Source organism: Pygocentrus nattereri, chromosome 6, assembly GCF_015220715.1.
Source record: "Pygocentrus nattereri isolate fPygNat1 chromosome 6, fPygNat1.pri, whole genome shotgun sequence".
Taxonomy (NCBI): Eukaryota; Metazoa; Chordata; class Actinopteri; order Characiformes; family Serrasalmidae; genus Pygocentrus; species Pygocentrus nattereri.
In genome coordinates this window covers 39,011,237-39,029,971 of record NC_051216.1, presented here as the reverse complement: position 1 = coordinate 39,029,971, position 18,735 = coordinate 39,011,237, and the positions used below count along the sequence as shown (strand labels likewise).

The 18,735-nt window shown below is 38.4% G+C and overlaps 3 protein-coding genes across 10 annotated transcripts in view; 2 read left to right on the top strand and 1 right to left on the bottom strand.

Moving 5' to 3' along the window:
• The window catches only part of LOC108425965 (aryl hydrocarbon receptor-like), a 55,357-nt gene extending 52,675 nt beyond the window's left edge, over positions 1-2,682 (top strand). The window contains exon 11 of the mRNA XM_017695072.2: positions 1,174-2,682. Within this exon, the coding sequence (XP_017550561.1) occupies positions 1,174-1,314 (141 nt within the window). The 3' untranslated portion in view covers positions 1,315-2,682. The remainder of the gene's footprint in view (positions 1-1,173) is intronic.
• Positions 2,683-7,982: 5,300 nt separating this feature from the next.
• Positions 7,983-13,828, top strand: faima (Fas apoptotic inhibitory molecule a). Of its 7 annotated transcripts, none has more exons than XM_017695075.2 (5): positions 7,983-8,116; positions 9,616-9,754; positions 9,995-10,223; positions 11,409-11,458; positions 11,777-13,828. In XM_017695075.2, exons 2-5 carry the CDS (start codon positions 9,641-9,643, stop codon positions 11,924-11,926), a joined length of 543 nt encoding a protein of 180 aa, XP_017550564.1. In that variant the 5' UTR covers positions 7,983-8,116; positions 9,616-9,640; the 3' UTR covers positions 11,927-13,828. The 7 variants fall into 7 exon arrangements, with proteins under 7 accessions (XP_017550564.1, XP_017550563.1, XP_037394997.1 ...); XM_017695074.2 differs by having other exon boundaries at positions 7,992-8,116; positions 9,604-9,754; XM_037539100.1 differs by lacking the exon at positions 7,983-8,116 and adding an exon at positions 8,190-8,386 and having other exon boundaries at positions 9,604-9,754.
• A 290-nt stretch (positions 13,829-14,118) lies between these two features.
• The window catches only part of parp9 (poly(ADP-ribose) polymerase family member 9), an 11,175-nt gene continuing 6,558 nt past the window's right edge, over positions 14,119-18,735 (bottom strand). For both annotated transcript variants that reach the window (XM_017695082.2, XM_017695081.2), the window contains exons 6-9: positions 15,948-16,490; positions 15,713-15,849; positions 15,464-15,617; positions 14,119-15,282 (exon numbers count right to left, since the gene is read on the bottom strand). In XM_017695082.2, coding sequence (XP_017550571.1) covers positions 14,993-15,282; positions 15,464-15,617; positions 15,713-15,849; positions 15,948-16,490 — 1,124 coding nt within the window. In that variant the 3' untranslated portion in view covers positions 14,119-14,992. The remainder of the gene's footprint in view (positions 15,283-15,463; positions 15,618-15,712; positions 15,850-15,947; positions 16,491-18,735) is intronic.

Sequence of the window (18,735 nt, the reverse complement as noted above, 5' to 3'; positions counted from 1 at the left end):
ATGTAGTGTGCGGCGTATGGTCTGAGCACTGACAGGCTGACCCCCACCTCTTCAATCTCTGCAGCAATGCTGACAGCACTCCTGCGCCTCTTTCAAAGACAGCATTTGTGCACTCAGCTTCTTTGGACGACCAACATGAGGTCTGTTCTGAGTGGACCCTGCTCTTTTAAAACGCTGGATGATCTTGGCCACTGTGCTGCAGCTCAGTTTCAGGGTTTCTTGTAGCCTTGGCCATCTTCATGTAGCGCAACAATTCGTCTTTTAAGATCCTCAGAGAGTTCTTTGCCATGAGGTGACATGTTGGAACTTTCAGTGATCAGTATGAGAGAGTGTGAGAGCTGTACTACAAATTTGAACACACCTGCTCCCTATGCACACCTGAGACCTAGTAACACTAACGAGTCACATGACATTTTGGAGGGAAAATGACAAGCAGTGCTCAATTTAGACATTTAGGGGTGTAGTCTCTTAGGGGTGTACTCACTTTTGTTGCCAGTGGTTTAGACATTAATGGCTGTATATTGAGTTATTTTGAGGGAAGAATAAATTAACACTTATATAAGCTGCACACAGACTACTTTTCATTGTGTCATTTTGTCAGTGTTGTCCCATGAAAAGATATACTTAAATATCTGCAGAAATGTGAGGGGTGTACTCACGTTTGTGATACACTGTATATCACTGTGTATAATATATATATATATATATATATATATATATATATATATATTTTATACAGCTCAAAAAGTACTTTAACATATTAACCCTGGAATTAAACAACGGATAGTTATGACAATTAAAATAAATATTCAAAATTCAGCACTGTTTCTAGGTCACGTTTGTACAAACATTCGGAGTCCATGCACCTCACATGCACATCGTCATTGAAGCAAAAAGGAGAAAGCTGACAAAAACTAAGAAATTCTGAAATTCATGTGAATATTCTATACGATTTGTGATCCTGATCATATCATCTGTGATAGAAAACATGGTATTAAGTTAGACAATAATGCGAAAGAAAAGCATTTTCAACAGTGGTCTCACACTTTATTATAATGAATACTGTATGAGAAATGGTCCAAAAATACAAAATGTCAAAAATATTTAAATTTGGGGGTTAAAACTTCTGCAGTGATTCATCGTACCATTAAACCTGTATGATGTTTGTTGTAGGTGAACAGTGGGCACATCCCCAGTGGCACCTGTGCAGCTGGCGTGCCAAATGGAAGTGTGGTGGCGCCTCCTAGTGGCATTCCTCAACCTGAGCCCCTCTCAGGTCTTCCAGATCCACAGCCATCAGGGTTCATCCTTTGACAGGAGCACAGCGGTTTCTGTCAGCAAGAGATTAAAGAAACTTGAAATGGATTAAAAGTTCCTTCATGTCCTTTATTTAGCATTATTGAATTTCTGTTTCCACATCATTACTGTCATCTGACTGTTACCAGATACCGCATCCTTATATCCTCATTCATTTATATCTGTTTTGTCTTTAATCAGTTGTTCATGATTGTAATTGTTAGCGGTATTTGACTGCACTGTAGCTTTTTGTATTTGGACTGTTGTTAAAATTTACATAGTAACCCCTCCTCACCAAGAAGAACAAACACACGTCAGTTGTGCTGTTAACACTGTGTACGGGTTAGAAATGTTTTTTTTTTTTTATTGATTTTTTGTTATTGTCTGATTATAGCTCACTTTAAAGTGCACAATTTAACCCAATAATATAACATAACTGCCATTTAAACTGAAACTACAACAATGACACAGTTTTCTTACCATTTAATTAGCCTTTGACATGTTCATTGTCCTGTAATGCAGTATTCCATAGCTCATCAGTGTATCCTTCAATCTCATTTGTTTGACAGAATTCGAGATTATATATTATTTTCATGTTGTGTCACTACAATACCCAGCATGCACTCGCCAAAATTTCATCATGCAGTCTTTGGGAATCCGTCCCCACTGTGATAAGGAGATGCACTGATGTAGATACTAATGAATACAGATGAGATATTTGGCAGGAACATCTGCTCTCTGGACTATTTTGGCACCAATCTAGGAAGCAAGTAGGCGTTTTTGCAACAGATGAAGCAATGATTCCATTTTCATTTAGGCCAGAACGTCCGTTTAACTTCAAATATTAAGATTTCCAAACCGTTGAAGAATCAGATGCTGTCCTTAAATGGAAAAAGGAAGCAGACATTTGTAATAGCTTGACGAAAAACAGCCAAGACATTGTGTAGTTTCTGAAACAGCATTTTGAAAGTTTGTTCACATGAAATGGAACTTAACTCAGGACAATGATGGCAAAGTACTGCATATGTTTCTTACTTCTTAGAGATTCACAAATCATGTTCCTTTGCTACACACACGTTAGTTCTTTTTAACAAAGTATTTTGTTGTTTACAGTATATTTAAGTACTAGTGCTATTGTAAGTAGGCTGAAATGTATATATGATGATGTGACAATCAAATGAAATTTTGAAACTGATCTATACAATCAGAGGGTGGGGTTTACTTTTTTGTCATGAAGTATTTAAAAACACTGCTGCTGCTCACAGATGTACAGACTGTGCTGTCATACGTTACTCATCACTGTACATAAATGAACATTTCATTTCTATTTCAAATGAGCTACAGGGTAAAAAGAGATGGAACGGACAATATGGTGCCATATATATTAAAAACATTTTTTGGGGGTGGGGGGGTGGGGGGTGGGGGGGGTATATGTTTTAGACTTACACCAGGAAAAGAATCAACATGCGTAAAGTTTACCCATGTGTTGCTTGAATGCTTGTTTTACATTGTTTTGTCCTTTGAAATAAATGATTTGTGCAATCACTTACATGTTGCCTGCCCCGGTTCAACTATACTTTAAACAAAAATGTTGATATTTTCGGGCAATAACTGGGACTTTGGCATGAAGCTGCGAAGAAACCCGTACAAACCCTTGTAATAGGCAAAACATGTCAGTTACCTGCCAACATCATGATGTCTCTCCATGACCACATCCACTTCCAGCCTCTTTGTAAGACTTGTTTGTTTAAGGGACTTGGCCCCAGGGCTGCATTGCTCCCACTACACATTCTGAGGCTCACACAGAGAACTCCTACATGAACAGTATAAGGATGTCAAGGGCAGCTGCCACATTCAACATGTATATCTTTACAATAGAAGTAGAATGGGGCTTTTATTGGCTTACATGCTTTTTATTTGTAAGGAAAACTGTCCTTGAAGCTTTGTCAATTATAACCTAATGTCAGTTTCAGGTCAGTCAGAAATTAGAAAAACTGCGACGGTTTTAAATATTTTAGTAATATTTGAATTAACCAACATGATAAACCAAGGCTTTCCGCTGATGTAAACAAAGTCATTCATGGTGGTTTGATAAGAAATGCACCATTTGTACCAGGTCAGAATCATTCACAACAGTGGTGGTGATAGGAACCAGACATCAGAACAGTTTAATGCCTCTAAAAGCTCCCTCACATGGCACTGAATCACTGTGATTGTAGAACTACAAAGTGCTCCTATATAGTAAGTGGAGCTGATAAAATGGACAATGAGCATAGGACCAAGGAGATGGTCATAATGTTATGTCTGATTGGGGTATGTTGCTTTTGTAAATGCCCATTTTTTCTTAAATGCTGATGTTTTCTTTATTAAATGTTGGTTCTTCAAGAAATTAATTGAAGTGTGTCCAGCTGGCCTACTGTCTGCTGATCATCCACCGAACTTCTCTGGAATTCTTCAAGAGTGTAAGTACATGAAGGAAAACACACAGAGGGCAGGTTATTCTTTCAAAGTGGACAGTGTTTTATAAGCTTTTTGTACAAGTTTGACTCAAAATATCACTTCTTTAGTGTCTTAATGTAGTATAGTTTAGAGCGTAATACAATCAACAAAGAAAAATATTCAAGTAATAAAAAATTGTATCTGTTGTTGGTTCTGATTGACCTTTTTCATCTTTTACAGCTTCGCAGAGAGGATTAAAGGTTTTGGTGACGCCCTTCAAGAAAGCGTGCAAGCATCTGTCCAAGATCTTCTCCGCAACCAGCAAAGCTCTGCTGAACCCCTTCAGATTCATGACTCAATACGCACGAGTGTATTCTGGATTCATGTAAATTTAAGAATGCTAATTCAACTGTGTATTGATAACTGCATTTCCCATTTGACAGTGCATTATTAAAGACATAATTCATATTAACCCTAACCCTGGCTGCTCAAGCACCAATGTACCAGAGGCTCACAGGCCTGTCCGAGGAACACTGGTCCTGGGGGAACAGTGCCCTACACATTTTAGAGCTTTCATTGCATTAATACACCTAATACAAATAGCCAGGAGCTGTTATTGAGCTGGGTCCGGTCCAAAATCATCTTATCGTTAAGTTCCTTCAGGACCAGCCTTGGTAAACAATGTGCTAACCCCCAGCAGCCCTCCACCTCCTTAATAAGAATATCCATCACTGGCCGTCCATCTCCTCTGACACTCCTGCCTCTGCCTGAAGCTGATCATGAGGTCACTAACATTGGTGCTTGTAACAAAATCACAAGAAACATTTTGGTTATAATTCTCCTGGACCTGGTTGGCAAGTGTTATAAAGTCACTAGCAACGGTTGCCCCAACAGTAGAGCAAAAGTTGAGTGTTTTTCATCAGTTGCTGATACTGCTGTTGTTGCTGCTGCTGCTGCACAGACTCAGACTATCCAATTACAACTTTTGCTTCACCTGTTTTTCCCCATTTCTGTATTTTAAAATTTTCTACTAATGCTGTTTGCTATCCAGTGTCACCCAGAGGAGGATGGGTTCCCCTTTTGAGTCTTGGTTCCTCTCAAGGTTTCTTCCTCTTGCTCTTAGGGAGTTTTCCTTGCCACTGGCGATGCTCATCAGGGCTTGGATTCAGATTGTTCTGTAAAACTTCTTTGTGACAACACCTGTTGTAAAAAGCACTTTATATAAATAGTCCCACAATGTCCTAGACGCTGTTTGATTGACAGGACAGCCTCATTAACAGTCAAAACACAATTGTAAACAGGATTCCTAATACAGTTTCATTTTAGCAGAGTTGGAGCAACGATGGAAATGCAATTGCAAATGCAAATTTAAACACACATTTTGTATTTGAATTAGAATTACGTCTTAAATACACACTTACATTATTTATAACTACATTTCCAAACAATTTGTTTAGCATTTCCAAAGTTGTCTTTGAATTTGAAATGAAATCGTCTAATCTAGTTGTTGTGAACTGTCGCAAGACCTTTTAATATGTATTAGAGCTGCAACAAACGACTACTTTCATAGTCAAATAATCTATTGATTACTGAAACAAATAACTGATTATTCGAATTATGAATCACTAGGTTATATTGAGAAATAACCCATGTAGCCGTGGGCTTTTAATTTTAGCTTTATGTTGTTTTATGCATTTGCTAAGTTACAATGAAGACAATAAAGATGAATAAATTCAATGTGTTAATAAACTTTAATGCTAATACAAAAGATAAATAAAAGTCCAATATCAAGTCCAATTTCCAATAGGGCGTCGATAAGACGACGATGCAGTGTTTACAACAGTAAATGTTGTCTGGAAAGTGAACAGGGTCGTGGTGAACAACAGTTAACCTACTTGCTTCTCTGTTCCAGCTCCATAAAAGACTTCACAGCACATGCATTTCTAAATAGGTGATAACGTTTATAACATGAAGCAGAACAGCTTTTAGCTTTAGCATTATCTAGCTCGCTAGCACAACTATCTTACCGAGGTGGATCTTCTTCATCTGGTGAGGTGACAGTGCCTCTTCAGACGCTCCAACTTGAAGCTGCCATCGCAGTTGTGTCAACTCTCCAGTAAGCGGTAATGTCAAAACATTCCTAATGAGCGCAAAGGCGCGTAGTGACGTCACCAACTAATCCATTATTAAATTAGTTGACAACTATTTGTCGAATTTTAGTCGACTAAGTCAAATAATCGTTGAACCTCTAATAAGCATGCGCGTTTTCTAAATGTATTGTTTGATGTTTAAACACTATAAAGCATCCGAAAATGTGGCATATTATCCCTGAGAAAAGCTTTAATGGTCGTTTTGAGGAGTTTTCATTTTTCATTCATTTTTCATCTGCCACCAGAGGTGTTTCACCACATGCACGTCCACGTTCGCCGAAGTTAACCTCTTACTGACCAGGGTATATTTTGGTTTGTCCACCTGAATTTACATGACCAAATCGTAAAGCAAATTATTCAGTAACTGCATGAAATACGTGTATTTTAAATATTTATTTATTTATTTGCTTGTTTTTAAAAGCTCCCCTCAAATTAACGGAACGTGTTTTACGATCACACATATTGCTATATGCTTACAATTTACTGCTGAAAGCCAAAAATCTTAGACGCTCTTTGTATTATTTTTACAGAGCAGATCACTGAAGAGACGCCGTTTGTTTAGAGTTTATAGCCCAGATTTGTGGTACAAAAAAAGTTCAGCTTCTTTTATTATAAAGGTTTAAAATGACATCACCATCTATTTGACTGGAAAGAAGACAGTTACAGCCTCATACGACGCTCAGCTTCTGAATTTAGCTTTTACAATATAAAAGTTATATATATATATATATATATATATATATATATATATATATATATATATATATATATATATATATGATAATACGACGAAGTGCATTTTGGAACCACCGGTGGTTTCAAGGAGTCGATGTTTTCTGTCTGGTATCATGGTTTATATCACTAAAATGCACAAGTCCTCGTTTGTTGTTAGATGCACTGTGACTTTTTCCTACTGACCACACAAACTCATCCACTGAGCAATTATGACTGATAAGTTGTTATTAGTGATTAGTTTAATCAGAGTAATTATAAAAAGGCACTGATTAATGTCATATTCCTTTTCATGCAGATTTTTAAAACCTTCTTAGTGACGTCACCGATATTAAAATATAATGTTTAATTTCCCAGAAACGCTGCCAAACGATGATTCCCACAGCACAAACGCACAGCAGTAGTTTTGCTCCATTTCTGACCACATGGGGGGGGGGGGGGGGGGGGCAGCGCCACGGAGGTGTCTAAATGACGTATTGATGCCATCTACAGGGCAGAGTGGGTAATGCGCTTAAGGTTTCCCTATAAATCTCAAGATTTTTTTCCCACATATTAATTCACTCGGGATAATTATCCCGTGATATATTAAGTTGAGAAAAAACATCTCAGGTCATTTCGCGAGCAGGGGTGCAGGATTTTTTTTATCCATCTCAGAAAACCCATGTCATTCCCGCCGACCCCCCCCATGTCCCTCCAGGGGCTCCCTAGTATCTCAAAATAATGGGAAAGGTTTTTCAAAGTAACGAGGAAGTTTCTCAAAATAATGATTTAGCATCTCAAATTAATGAGATATGGTATCTCAAAATAATGACCTAGTATTTCAAATTATTTAGGTAGTTACTATTTCAAAATAATGACTTAGTATCTCAAAATAATGAGGCAGTATTTCAATATAACGACTTAAAATAATTCAATTGAATTCAACTTTATTGTCATTATACAATACAGCGTAGTACAGTATAACGAAACACTATCGGCCTACTTTTCCAGTGCAGTAATAAGAGATAAATAGCAAACAGTGCAAAGACAAAAGACAGGAAAAGACAAGGCGAAATGTGCAGAGTCATTAAGTACACGTATCGAACGTCTGTGCATGGTGAATACAGTGATACAGTGGTGAGTACTGTGCAGTACAGTACAGTAGCGTTAAATGCAGAAGTACTAATGGTGCAAAAAGAGATGCAAAAAGTGATCTGTATATAAAGTGTACAGTGCAGGTGATGACATAGCGATTCACTTAAAAAATTAAAAATAACTTACGGGATTTTCTTTTATTTTTATGTGGTGGGAATGGGCTTCCACAGTTTCCATCCTTGCTAACAAGCTAACAAGCTGTAGGTGGCGAAGTGAAGGGTTTTCTGTTCCCATGGTAACAGTTGTTAAGCAGAAAACTGGTTTGTTATTAGCTCAGGAGCTAATGTGCTAACGCTAATTACTTAGCCCGTAAAGGACTGCTGGAGAAACGGTGAGCTGTCGCCGCTGTGTGTTTTACGGCTCAGGTAAATGACTCTTTTTCTCTTCGGTGCTTTAGTAAGATAGCGTTAGTTCTGCTGAGCAGGCTGAGGAGACACTGTGAGAAACTTCAGCGTTAGCTAACGCTGCCTTAGCTCACTGCTTTCTGCTAACTTGGCTAAGATTCAGCTAACCAGCTTATGGAGTTCACAGCAAGTCGGCCAAAACCTCTGGGTAGTTAGCTAACTAACTTGATAGCTATATAATAATTTCTCACACGAATTAAAGTGACTTTCAACGATTTACGAGTATTTGAGGTGTGTTATCGGGTATTTCTCTCCATAGCCCAAAAGAAGCTTCTTATTTGACAGCTTCTTGTTCGAATTTTCCCGTTCCACCTTAAATGGTGCAGCAGTGTCATAGCAACTGCTGCTGCACAGTTCTTAAGGTGGAACGGGAAATTTCGAACGAGAAGCTAGCGAATACCGACAGGAAACTTCTCTGGGTTTCTGAGGATATGGTCCATGTAAGGCTCAGATATAGCGGCTTTGTAGTAAAGCGTTCACGTTAAAAGCATCTCCATGCTTTTGTAAAAAATAAAATATTGGCACGGCACTGTTTTAAAAACGGGGCCATACTGGAACTTAAGTCCAGAAGTGGAGAGGAGAATTCGCATTTAACTAGCTTCGAGATTTAATCAGCGTTGCCGGATGTTGGATTCTTATTGTTCATGTGAGATATTTAATGTTAGGAATTAAATTGTCCATCGTTACCTAGCTACACGTAGGCGTATGAACTGAAGTGCTGTGTGATCTGATTCTCTGGGTGAACGTAGTGTCCCGCAGTAAAAGAAAGGAGTCTAGTTAAACATCTATCTTAGATGGGATCCTGGTTAAGAGAACAGGGGATTGTACTTTGAAGGTAACACGGGATTGTTAGAGAGACTATGAAGAGTTTTGTAACTAAGGGCGGGGCGGTAGATCTGTTGTACACGGAGCCTTTAAAAAGTGACATTATATATATATATATATATATATATATATATATATATATATATATATATATATATATATATATATATAGTAGTAATAGCATCCCATGCAGAGCTAAATACTGCTTGAAACATTTGTGCAGGAAAAAAAGAAAAAAAAATCACTTTTAAATAATTTTGCCCTCACATCAAGTGTAGTTGATCGGCCAAGACATCTTTGGTGCCTGAAGTTTGTTTTTTTAGTTTCGCTCTGATGTTAAAGGCTTAAGTAACTAAAAAGCAATTGAACATCTTTTCGGTGACATAGTTTGTTATGTTAGCCCTGTAGCTTCAGTGCGAAATTAAAGTAACTAACACCAGATACCAAATATGTCTTGTCCCAGTGATTATATTAGGGGGAATAGAAATTGTATTTATTTATTTATTTTTTTTAATTAATCAAAAGACTAAACATTGGGTCTAACAAAACTTGTCTTACTGTTGTTACCTGGTTTGGATTATTGGTAATTCAAAAGTTTCCAGATTGATGTGCAGTTCTCGCAGTTTCTTATTTAGGGTCCAGGGATCTTGCCACAGGACCATGTCTGGTGACCTAGTCGGTGTTTGGGAGGTGGCCCTGAGTGATGGCGTCCACAGGATTGAATTTGAACACGGCACAACCACGGGAAAAAGGATCATCTGCGTAGATGGAAAGGTGATAATCTTGATGCAGAATTAGTGGTGACATTGATTATTAACTCTGTTTTAGTCCCCTCTACAGCCAGTAGGCTTCATGGGCAGAGACATGTCAAAATAGTCCACACCGAAACACCCAAACTAAAAGCCTTTATGGGTGCAGAAATGTTACCCGGTATTTTCTCCAAGTTTGGGGGATAAGCGAATTAAACATAATCTTGAGGAGTAAGTAATGGGAAATTGATTGTTTCCTTGGCAGGAAGTTCTCAGGAGAGACTGGATGTTCAAACTGGTTGGCAAAGAGAGCTTTAATGTGGGCAGCTCAGAAACGAAGGCCACCATTAACATTGATGCTGTGAGCGGCTTTGCCTATGAGTACACTTTGGAGATCAATGGAAAAAGCTTGAAGAAGTATATGGAGAACCGTTCCAAGGTGACAAGCACCTGGCTGCTCAACCTAGATGGCATAGACTGCAGAGTGGTCCTGGGTAAGAAGCTCCTTGTGCATTAAACCACACATAAAACCACAATATGTGTTTGCTCAAATCAACACTTGATGAACAAGTGCTTGCACTTAGAAATAGCTCCTCAGGCTAGGGACATCCAGTCAAGTTCAGACCTGGTTTAGCGTGAGACGTTACCCTGCTGAACAGCTTACAAGCACAGGTTATAAGGCCACCTTGTATAGAGGCTAAATATGGCAGTGGTACAGGCAGCATCCTTATAATATACAAAGCAAGTAACAATCCTTTCATTCATTTTTTCTATTCAGGTAATATGGGCAATTATAAGAAGCCAGTTTGATATTGAGTATTATGTCTGATGGAGGCAAGGAAAGAGGTGTGCATGGTGCAGCTGTGTCCATTTACAATGAAATAAATTTCATAAAACCCTGCATATCAGAGCTACATTCAAGTGATCAATCAAATTATACAATAACTGATGCAAAGAACCATGGCTAAACCTTTTTCTTTAATGTCTCTCCACATCGTACTTGCTAAAACAAATGGTTTTATAGCCATTTATTTGAATAAAATAAGTAATATATTGTTTTCCAGGAAGCTTTGGATACCAACTTTTCCATTTAACACCAGTCAAATGTAAGGTCATGGTGCTACATTAGATTAAGAGCTAACCCTGAAGCATCCATTAATCCTTTAACCTGCTTAAACTGGTTGGCCTCTCCTCTCTCAGCTGCAGTAGTGCACCAACCAGTCTAAACTAAGAGATACATTAGGCCTGTGTTAGGGCAAAGCTACTCATGTTGTCAGGCAGCAGAGGTCTCTGCAGTTTCGTTGGCCCGCTAGGGGTTGCTGTTTCTTATTCTGGTTACAAACAAAAAAAAGGTAGACATGACATAGCCAAGAACAATGCCTGCAATTTGCACGAGTCCTGTAGCAGGGATTTTCCATACCCTTTGCCCTTTGTGAATGGCTGTAAAGAGGCAGAACCATAAAAAGTTGACTGTGGTTTTGTTTTCTTCCAGTTTTGATTAAACATTAAACTGTATTATGATACTAGCTGAAAACCAGTAAAACCCCTGTCTGATATTGGAAGTATCTGCATTTTATTGGTCTTTTTTATCTGGAGCAGATGTAGTTTTTTTTTATCACTTATCTCTTTTTATCTGGTGCACCAAATGGGTTCATTGATGGTCTCTTCTCTCTAAACAGAGAAAGATACAATGGACATTTGGTGCAATGGACAGAAAATGGAGACAGCTGTAAGTACAAATGATTCTAAAGCTAAACAAATGAATCACTTTTTAATGCTTACTTCAAAAAATGGTTCCTGTTAAATAAAAGGTGTTGTAAGTTAGTTATCCACTGATCTGGGTTCATTTATTTATCATGTTAAATGGGTATAGAGAGAGAATGTGTCAGAAAACCTGAGTTCTAACACATTCTGACTACAATATGGAAATTAGCCTTCACACATTCCAAAAAGTGAACCTCAGTACCTGAAGTATTCAAAGCTGAAATAGTAATGGACACTGCTGACAGTGCAATTTATTTAATTGTGTTGGCCCTTGTACTGTCAGGGGGAGTTCGTAGATGACGGCACGGAGACTCATTTCACTCTGGGTGACCACGACTGCTGCATTAAGGCTGTGAGCAGTGGGAGGAGGAGAGACGGCATCATCCACACGCTCCTGGTGGACGGCACTGAAATGTCAGAGGCTGTTGAGTGAAAAGCTGTGTTGGTGGAAGTTGCCATTTTAATCTGATCTCAGGTCAGTCTTGTAGTTGCTGGCCCTGGCCCTGATTCAGCATAAAAGGGCAACTTCTAACAACTCGTGTGTGTGTGTGTGTGTGTGTGAGGTTGGGGAATAGTACGAGTCAAGAGATGTTTGTGTAGATGTGTGTCTTTGTGCATTACATTAATGCCATGGATTATGGTGTCCAACTACCAGTCATAGAGCCAACATAACTGAGTACGTTGCCATTGGCATCAGCGTAAATAGGCCTGGTGTTAACTTCCTGTCAAGCATTAATCAGAGACAGTAAACCAGGCCAAGACTGACATTTCATAGAGCACATGATGTTTACCACTAACTACTATCAATATGGGTTTTCTCTGTAATGTTTCACTAGTAGTTCACCAGCAATGAAATAAGGTGTAGAAATAATAGTTTGGTAAATATATAATGTCAATGATATTGATGTCAGATATTGCTTTCTTAGTCTGATTTACACTGAACATGAACTCATGTTACTGTAAAAGCATACAGTGTGTGCCAGCTTTGTTTCTTATTTAGATATGTTGATGTAGAAAATAAGGAACTTGATCTCCACATTGATTTGGAGGTTGAGAAATTTCCCCACCCTGTAAAGTGTTTCATTTTCACTTTGAACTCAAGCTTTCAGAGAGAAAAACAACAGACAAAATGGGAGTTTGTCCACACTGCTGCATACACTGACATTGTATAGACTGTAAAATGCTTAAACAGTTTATCTGTATATGTGCGATGACACCATCATCGTGTCTTCAGAACTAAGAAGTGGTTTAGTTAGGAGTAAAATGTGCAGTATAGATGTTTACAGATTTTTAGAGAATTGTATAAGTACCCTTAAAGGTTTTTTAGCTCCACCAGCCGCCTCCTGAGGGCAAGGATTTATGGCAATAACATTCCTATGGAAGTGCACTTTTTTGTTTTACTATCATTTCTACTTACAGATGGAAGGTCCAATATGTTCTAAGATAGGGTACGTTTTATGTTACATTCTTTTTATTTTACATTTACTAACATATACATTTAGTAAAAGCAAAAAAAATCCCCTCATGCATTAAAAGATGCCAGCATCAGCTTGCACATGGTCATGGCTGTTTTGAGTAAGATTCAAGGCTCCATGTAGCTGACATGGCTAAACATCTTTGTGGTTGACAATATTGAGTCTGAATACATATTTACTTAATTTAACTTTATCACTACTTCTTCAGTCCAAACTTAAACCACCATTGTTTTCTTAATTCTTTTAGACGTAGCCGTTGTGTTGTGTTTGCAGCATCTTGTTATGCCCTTTCTGCAACTCCGTATGCTCTGTATTTTCCACAAATAAACAGGCTCATGATGTTCTTCTCAAGGCACTTGGCATTACATTTTAGGGCGTATTATTGCATCCTCCTGGGCTGGCATGCAGATGTGAATGTTTTCAAATAATTTTTGCAGGGTTGGGTGGACAGATACATTTTTGAAAAAGTTGATGCTGTTGTGGGTGGGTTTTTTTTCCCCTTTAAACAGGGGAGGCTGAGGTTGTATTGCATTGTTGAGTGCCTATCTACACCAAAGTAATCCAAAAAAGGGCCAGTTAGACATAAATACAGGAATTCTATTTTCTTCCCATATATGAATTACAGGAAGGCTCCTTTCCTGAGTACTTTTCCTAAATTAAATAGAAAAAATTTAACACCAATCTCTGATGTTAATATTGTACCTCTCAGTATTTTATTGTAGAAAGCCCCTTTCACATTATATTCTTGTACTTAAAGTCATGTACAGTATGTGTACTATATGTTTCTGTATTTTGTTGTGTTGGCTGACAATGCCAATGTTGCATTTGTGTTACCAGATTAAATCTCTAAATCTGCTGAATTTTCTCTACAGCCTTTTGATTATAGAGCTGCCCCCTTGCTGTATCTATGCTTGATATCAAATTAAGATTTTGAGAAAGGCTGACATTTGCTTACAGGTAAAACAACATTATAAAGGATCACTGTATTGCTATATGTTCAGTTCTTATAATTTTTTATCACTTACACCATTTTTTTTGCTCTGAGGCATTTAAAGCACTAAGAAATAAGGCGCCTCCCTGACCAAGGAAACTTTGATTTAGACAATGTCAGACAAATCCTGACTTAGTAAAATAATCATAAGAGGCAAAGTTGAAATCTATTACATTTTATTGTTGGATGGGTACACCACATGCAATCAAACCATAATAATCCTAGTAAAATATAACCTTATTACCCTCAGTTCTTGTATTCCGAGAAATTATAACCTGCTGTCCATATAATATCAAATGTTGTATTTAAAGAAATAGTAACCTACTATCCCTATATAAATCAACCAAAAGTCATTATTGTAAAATATTCTCACAGTGCTACAGTAGAATACAATTTTTATTTAAATCACCATTGTTACGCATTGATTTATGAAACAAAAACCATATTATAAATCAGTTCTTATCCGGTTTTCCCCCATTCCTAGGTGTCAGCAAGCAATGAGACTCATTCAAAAGGAAAGCAAAACTGGGTAGGCCCAAAGCAACATAAAGAGGTTTAAAAGAAAAACTGAAAAATAAAGTGAACGTTCAGGGCAACTCGAAGAGGATATGCTATTAGTAATGTGTGCCTGGAAACATGTAGACACACACCAAATGGTTTTGTAGTGTGTAATTTATTTTTTTTCCTAATTTTTCTCCACAGTGTAGCAGAGAGGTTCGGTGGCTAAGATAACCAACATAAATCATTTTGTAAAGCAATAAGTTTGACTTGCTTTTAAATGCATTTTCTGGGTTTACAGGAACAGATTTACTGGTAGCTTTGAGATTAGTAAATATTGACATGGGCCTAACATAACAGCAACTGGACAATATATATTTTTTGCTTCAATCATAAATATACTATTATTTACATGTGACTTATGCAACCTTCTTATGCAACGGTCTTCATGTTTCAGTAGGCTGGACTATTACGCATATGTGCGCATTTTGTCATTACTTCACAATGACTTGTGATAAATGCAGTAAACACTCAGCTAAACAGAGGTTGTTGGGTTTTTGCATGTGATAAGAAATTCAGGTAGGGCCTGTTGGCCATTGAAGATGACAAATATGTCTTTGTTAGCATCTGTCACACTGTCATAAAGGACCAGAGGGTCATCTTTAGTAGGAGGGGGCACAATAAATTGTGGTGACCCAGCTGTGCTCTGGCCAGTGAGCACTCGAGCCTCAATGATGTAGATATACTCTTCTTCATAGTCCTTCCACAACTTTAGAGCAGTTTCCACTTCCGTGGTGAAGTATATTCCAGCTCCATATTTTTGCTCTGAAGGAAAGAGAGGCATTAGAGAGGCTTATTACCAAGAATGAAGAAGTAACATCTCTCTTCATAAAAGACAAATGGCAGCCTTAACAGTTCATTGCAACTTAATCAGCTTTAGCCATCAGACTAACACCAAGTATTGGAAATCTTCAGGGACGTTCTAAATAGCGGGGGTGGGCCATACCTTCCGGTGGCGCATACTCTCTCTGGAATCCCACCCTGCAGATCAGCTCACAGAACTGTGCTGTCACACACTGGTACAGCTGCTGGAATTTAAGCACTCGCTTCTCGTTCAACTCGAATACCTGCTTCAGGGCGTTGTTCTCCATTTTCTCCACCTTGAACGACCAAGAAAACCACATTCCATTCAAAGCTTTCATCAGAAAAAGGTTTTGTGGTATAACATAGTGTGAAGCAAATGCTTTTGGCTTACCTTCACAATCTTCAGGCCAGATTTTTGCAATTTTCTCTTCCTTTCTGTCCAATCATAGCTCTTCTCTTCAATGGGGGTCCTTGCATAATATGACTTGCTTTTCAACGGTGGCAACGTGGAATAGAGAGTGAAAATATCTGGTATACAGAGGAAAAATAAATCATCAACTTGTCAGATATAATAAAACACTGTACAGAGACAAATCATGTAATGCAGTCCTATACAGGAAACTTACTGATCCTTTGAATGCTTGCCCCTCCAAATTCAGTGTCCATCTGCATACGCCTGAAGTCAATTTTGATGTCTCGGCCATTCACTGAAAAAACCTTAGAGTCAACACCTGTAAGGTAAGTCTTCTCCAAAGCAGCATTTATCTCTGGTTCTTCTGAGCCAGGGAAAGCCTGCCAGCAGACCACAGAGCGCAGCAGCTCATTTTCCTCAGCATTAGCGAAGTCCTCTTGGGCCTTCAAAAGCATAGCTTCCACCTCCAGTGCTGCAGAACTGACATCTGTGCGTTCACCATTGATGGTAATGCCACATTTGCCATTTCTGAAGAACTCTGTGATGAGTACATTAAATTTGGTTTGAATGGACATCAGTTTTTCATGGTCCTCCTGGCCAAACCGGATGACATGGTTATTATTTATTGTGATATCCTCAGGTTTATGCAGTATTCTCGTTGCCCATGCTTTTGCCTCTCTTAGGGCTTCAGAGGAGTCTGCAAATAGCTCAATGTAAGGTGTTTCACTGGCTTTCTCACTATTATAAAATGCTGAACCTGTCAAAGCAAGAAAAAAAGCAGTGAGAAACACTACATTGGTAGTTTCATTGGAGGTTAGGGAAGGGGCCCTGTGACCGGAAGGTTGCTGGTTCAATCCCCAGAGCCGACAGTATATGACTGAGGTGTCCTTGAGCAAGACACATAACCCCCAACTGCTCCCCGGGCGCAGGTTCCAATAACTTCCATTTAAAACTAAAAATGTTTCTTCCTTCTCCAGTATAGGGCTGCCCACTGCTTTGGGCAAGTGTGTGTATGTTCACTGGTGTGTATGTGGTGTTTCACTTCACAGATGGGTTAAATGCGGAAGTGAAATCTGTTGTGGGTCTAATAAGGGTCACTTAATCTTAACGTCATTAGGCAAAACAAAAAAATCTGTAAAGAGTAGGTCAAAGATTACTCTATGATCAGCAAAATTTTTAATAGCTTGGCATGTTAATATAGAATTTGACTGATGTATGCAATTATGTGTATGTATGAGATTTCACAATGCCTTTGAAGATGGCTCATCTAATAAGATTTAGATCCATAATGACTGTTACATAAGACGCAGTGCAGTGCATTTATTTTGTCATTATGTCATTTTTGTTTTTAATGTCTCTTTTTTGTAATGGTTTTGGCTATGTAAATCATATCAGATGATCCTAATAAAAAATGTTTTCTTTTATTATTTACATAACAATGCAAAAAATTATTTAACCCATTAAACCATAAAGTTAATGTAAGCAAGCACCACAGCACATATACTAATGTTGTTTTCCTAATTATGACTTACAGTTAAAAAAACACTAGGTAAATATAGCCCTCATCAGTGTCACAACAGTTAAAACCCCAATTCCAATGAAGTGGGGACGTTGTGTAAAACATAAATAAAAATAGAATACGATGATCTGCAAATCCTTTTCAACCTATATTCAACTGAATACACTACAAAGACAAGATATTTAATGTACAAATGGATAAACTTTATAGTTTTTTGCAAATATTCACTCATTTTGAATTTGATGTCTGCAACACGTTCTAAAGAAGTTGAGACAGGGGCGTGTTTACCACTGTGTTACATCACCTTTCCTTTTACCAACACTCAATAAGCGTTTGGGAACTGAGGACACTAATTTTTGAAGCTTTGAAGGTGGAATTCTTTCCCATTCTTGCTTGATGAACAACTTCAGTTGCTCAACAGTCCGGGGTCTCTGTTGTCGTATTCTGCACTTCATAATGCACCACACATTTTCAATGGGAGACAGGTCTGGACTGTAGGCAGGCCAGTCTAGTACCCGTACTCTTTTACTACAAAGCCACGCTGTTGTAACACGTGCAGAATGTGGCTTGGCATTGTCTTGCTGAAATAAGCAGGGACGTCCCTGAAAAAGACGTTGCTTGGATGGCAGCATATGTTGCTCCAAAACCTGTATGTACCTTTCAGCATTAATGGTGCCTTCACGGATGTGCAAGTTACACATGCTATGGGCACTAACACCCCTCCATACCATCAGAGATGCTGGCTTTTGAACTTTGTGCTGATAACAATCCGGACAGTCCTTTTCCTCTTTGACCTGGAGGACACGACATCCATGATTTCCAAAAACAATTTGAAATGTGGACTCGTCAGACCACAGGACACTTTTCCACTTTGCGTCAGTCCATCTCAGATGAGCTCGGGCCCAGAGAGTTTTAACTTGCACTTGTAGATGGAGAGGCGAACTGTGTTCACTGACAATGGTTTTCTGAAGTGTTCCTGGGAATATCCGTTACAGAATATCAGTTTTTAATGCAGTGCCGCCTGAGGGATCGAAGGTCACAGGCATTCAATGATGGTTTCTGCCTTATCTTTTGGTGATATTATGGACTGTAGATGATGAAATCCCTAAATTCCTTGCAATTGCACATTGAGAAACGTTGTTCTTAAACTGTTGGACTATTTGCTCACGCAGTTGTTCACATCCTTGCTTGTGAATGACTGAGCCTTTCAGTGATGCTGCCTTTATACCCAATCATGACACTCACCTGCTTCCAATAATCACCTGTGGAATGTTCCAAACAGGTGTTTTTTGAGCATTCCTCAACTTTCCCAGTCTTTTGTTGCCCCTGTCCCAGCTTCTTTGGAACGTGTCGCAGGCATCAAATTCAAAATGAGTGAATATTTTCAAAAAACAATAAAATTGATCTGTTTGAACATTAAATATCTTGTCTTTGTAGTGTATTGAATTGAATATAGGTTGAAAAGGATTTGCAAATCATCGTA

Coding starts and splice junctions, on each gene's coding strand:
- faima (XM_017695073.2), top strand. Junction 10,224..11,408: donor AGACTGCAGAGTGGTCCTGG/GTAAGAAGCTCC, acceptor CTCTCTAAACAG/AGAAAGATACAATGGACATT. Junction 11,459..11,776: donor GACAGAAAATGGAGACAGCT/GTAAGTACAAAT, acceptor TTGTACTGTCAG/GGGGAGTTCGTAGATGACGG.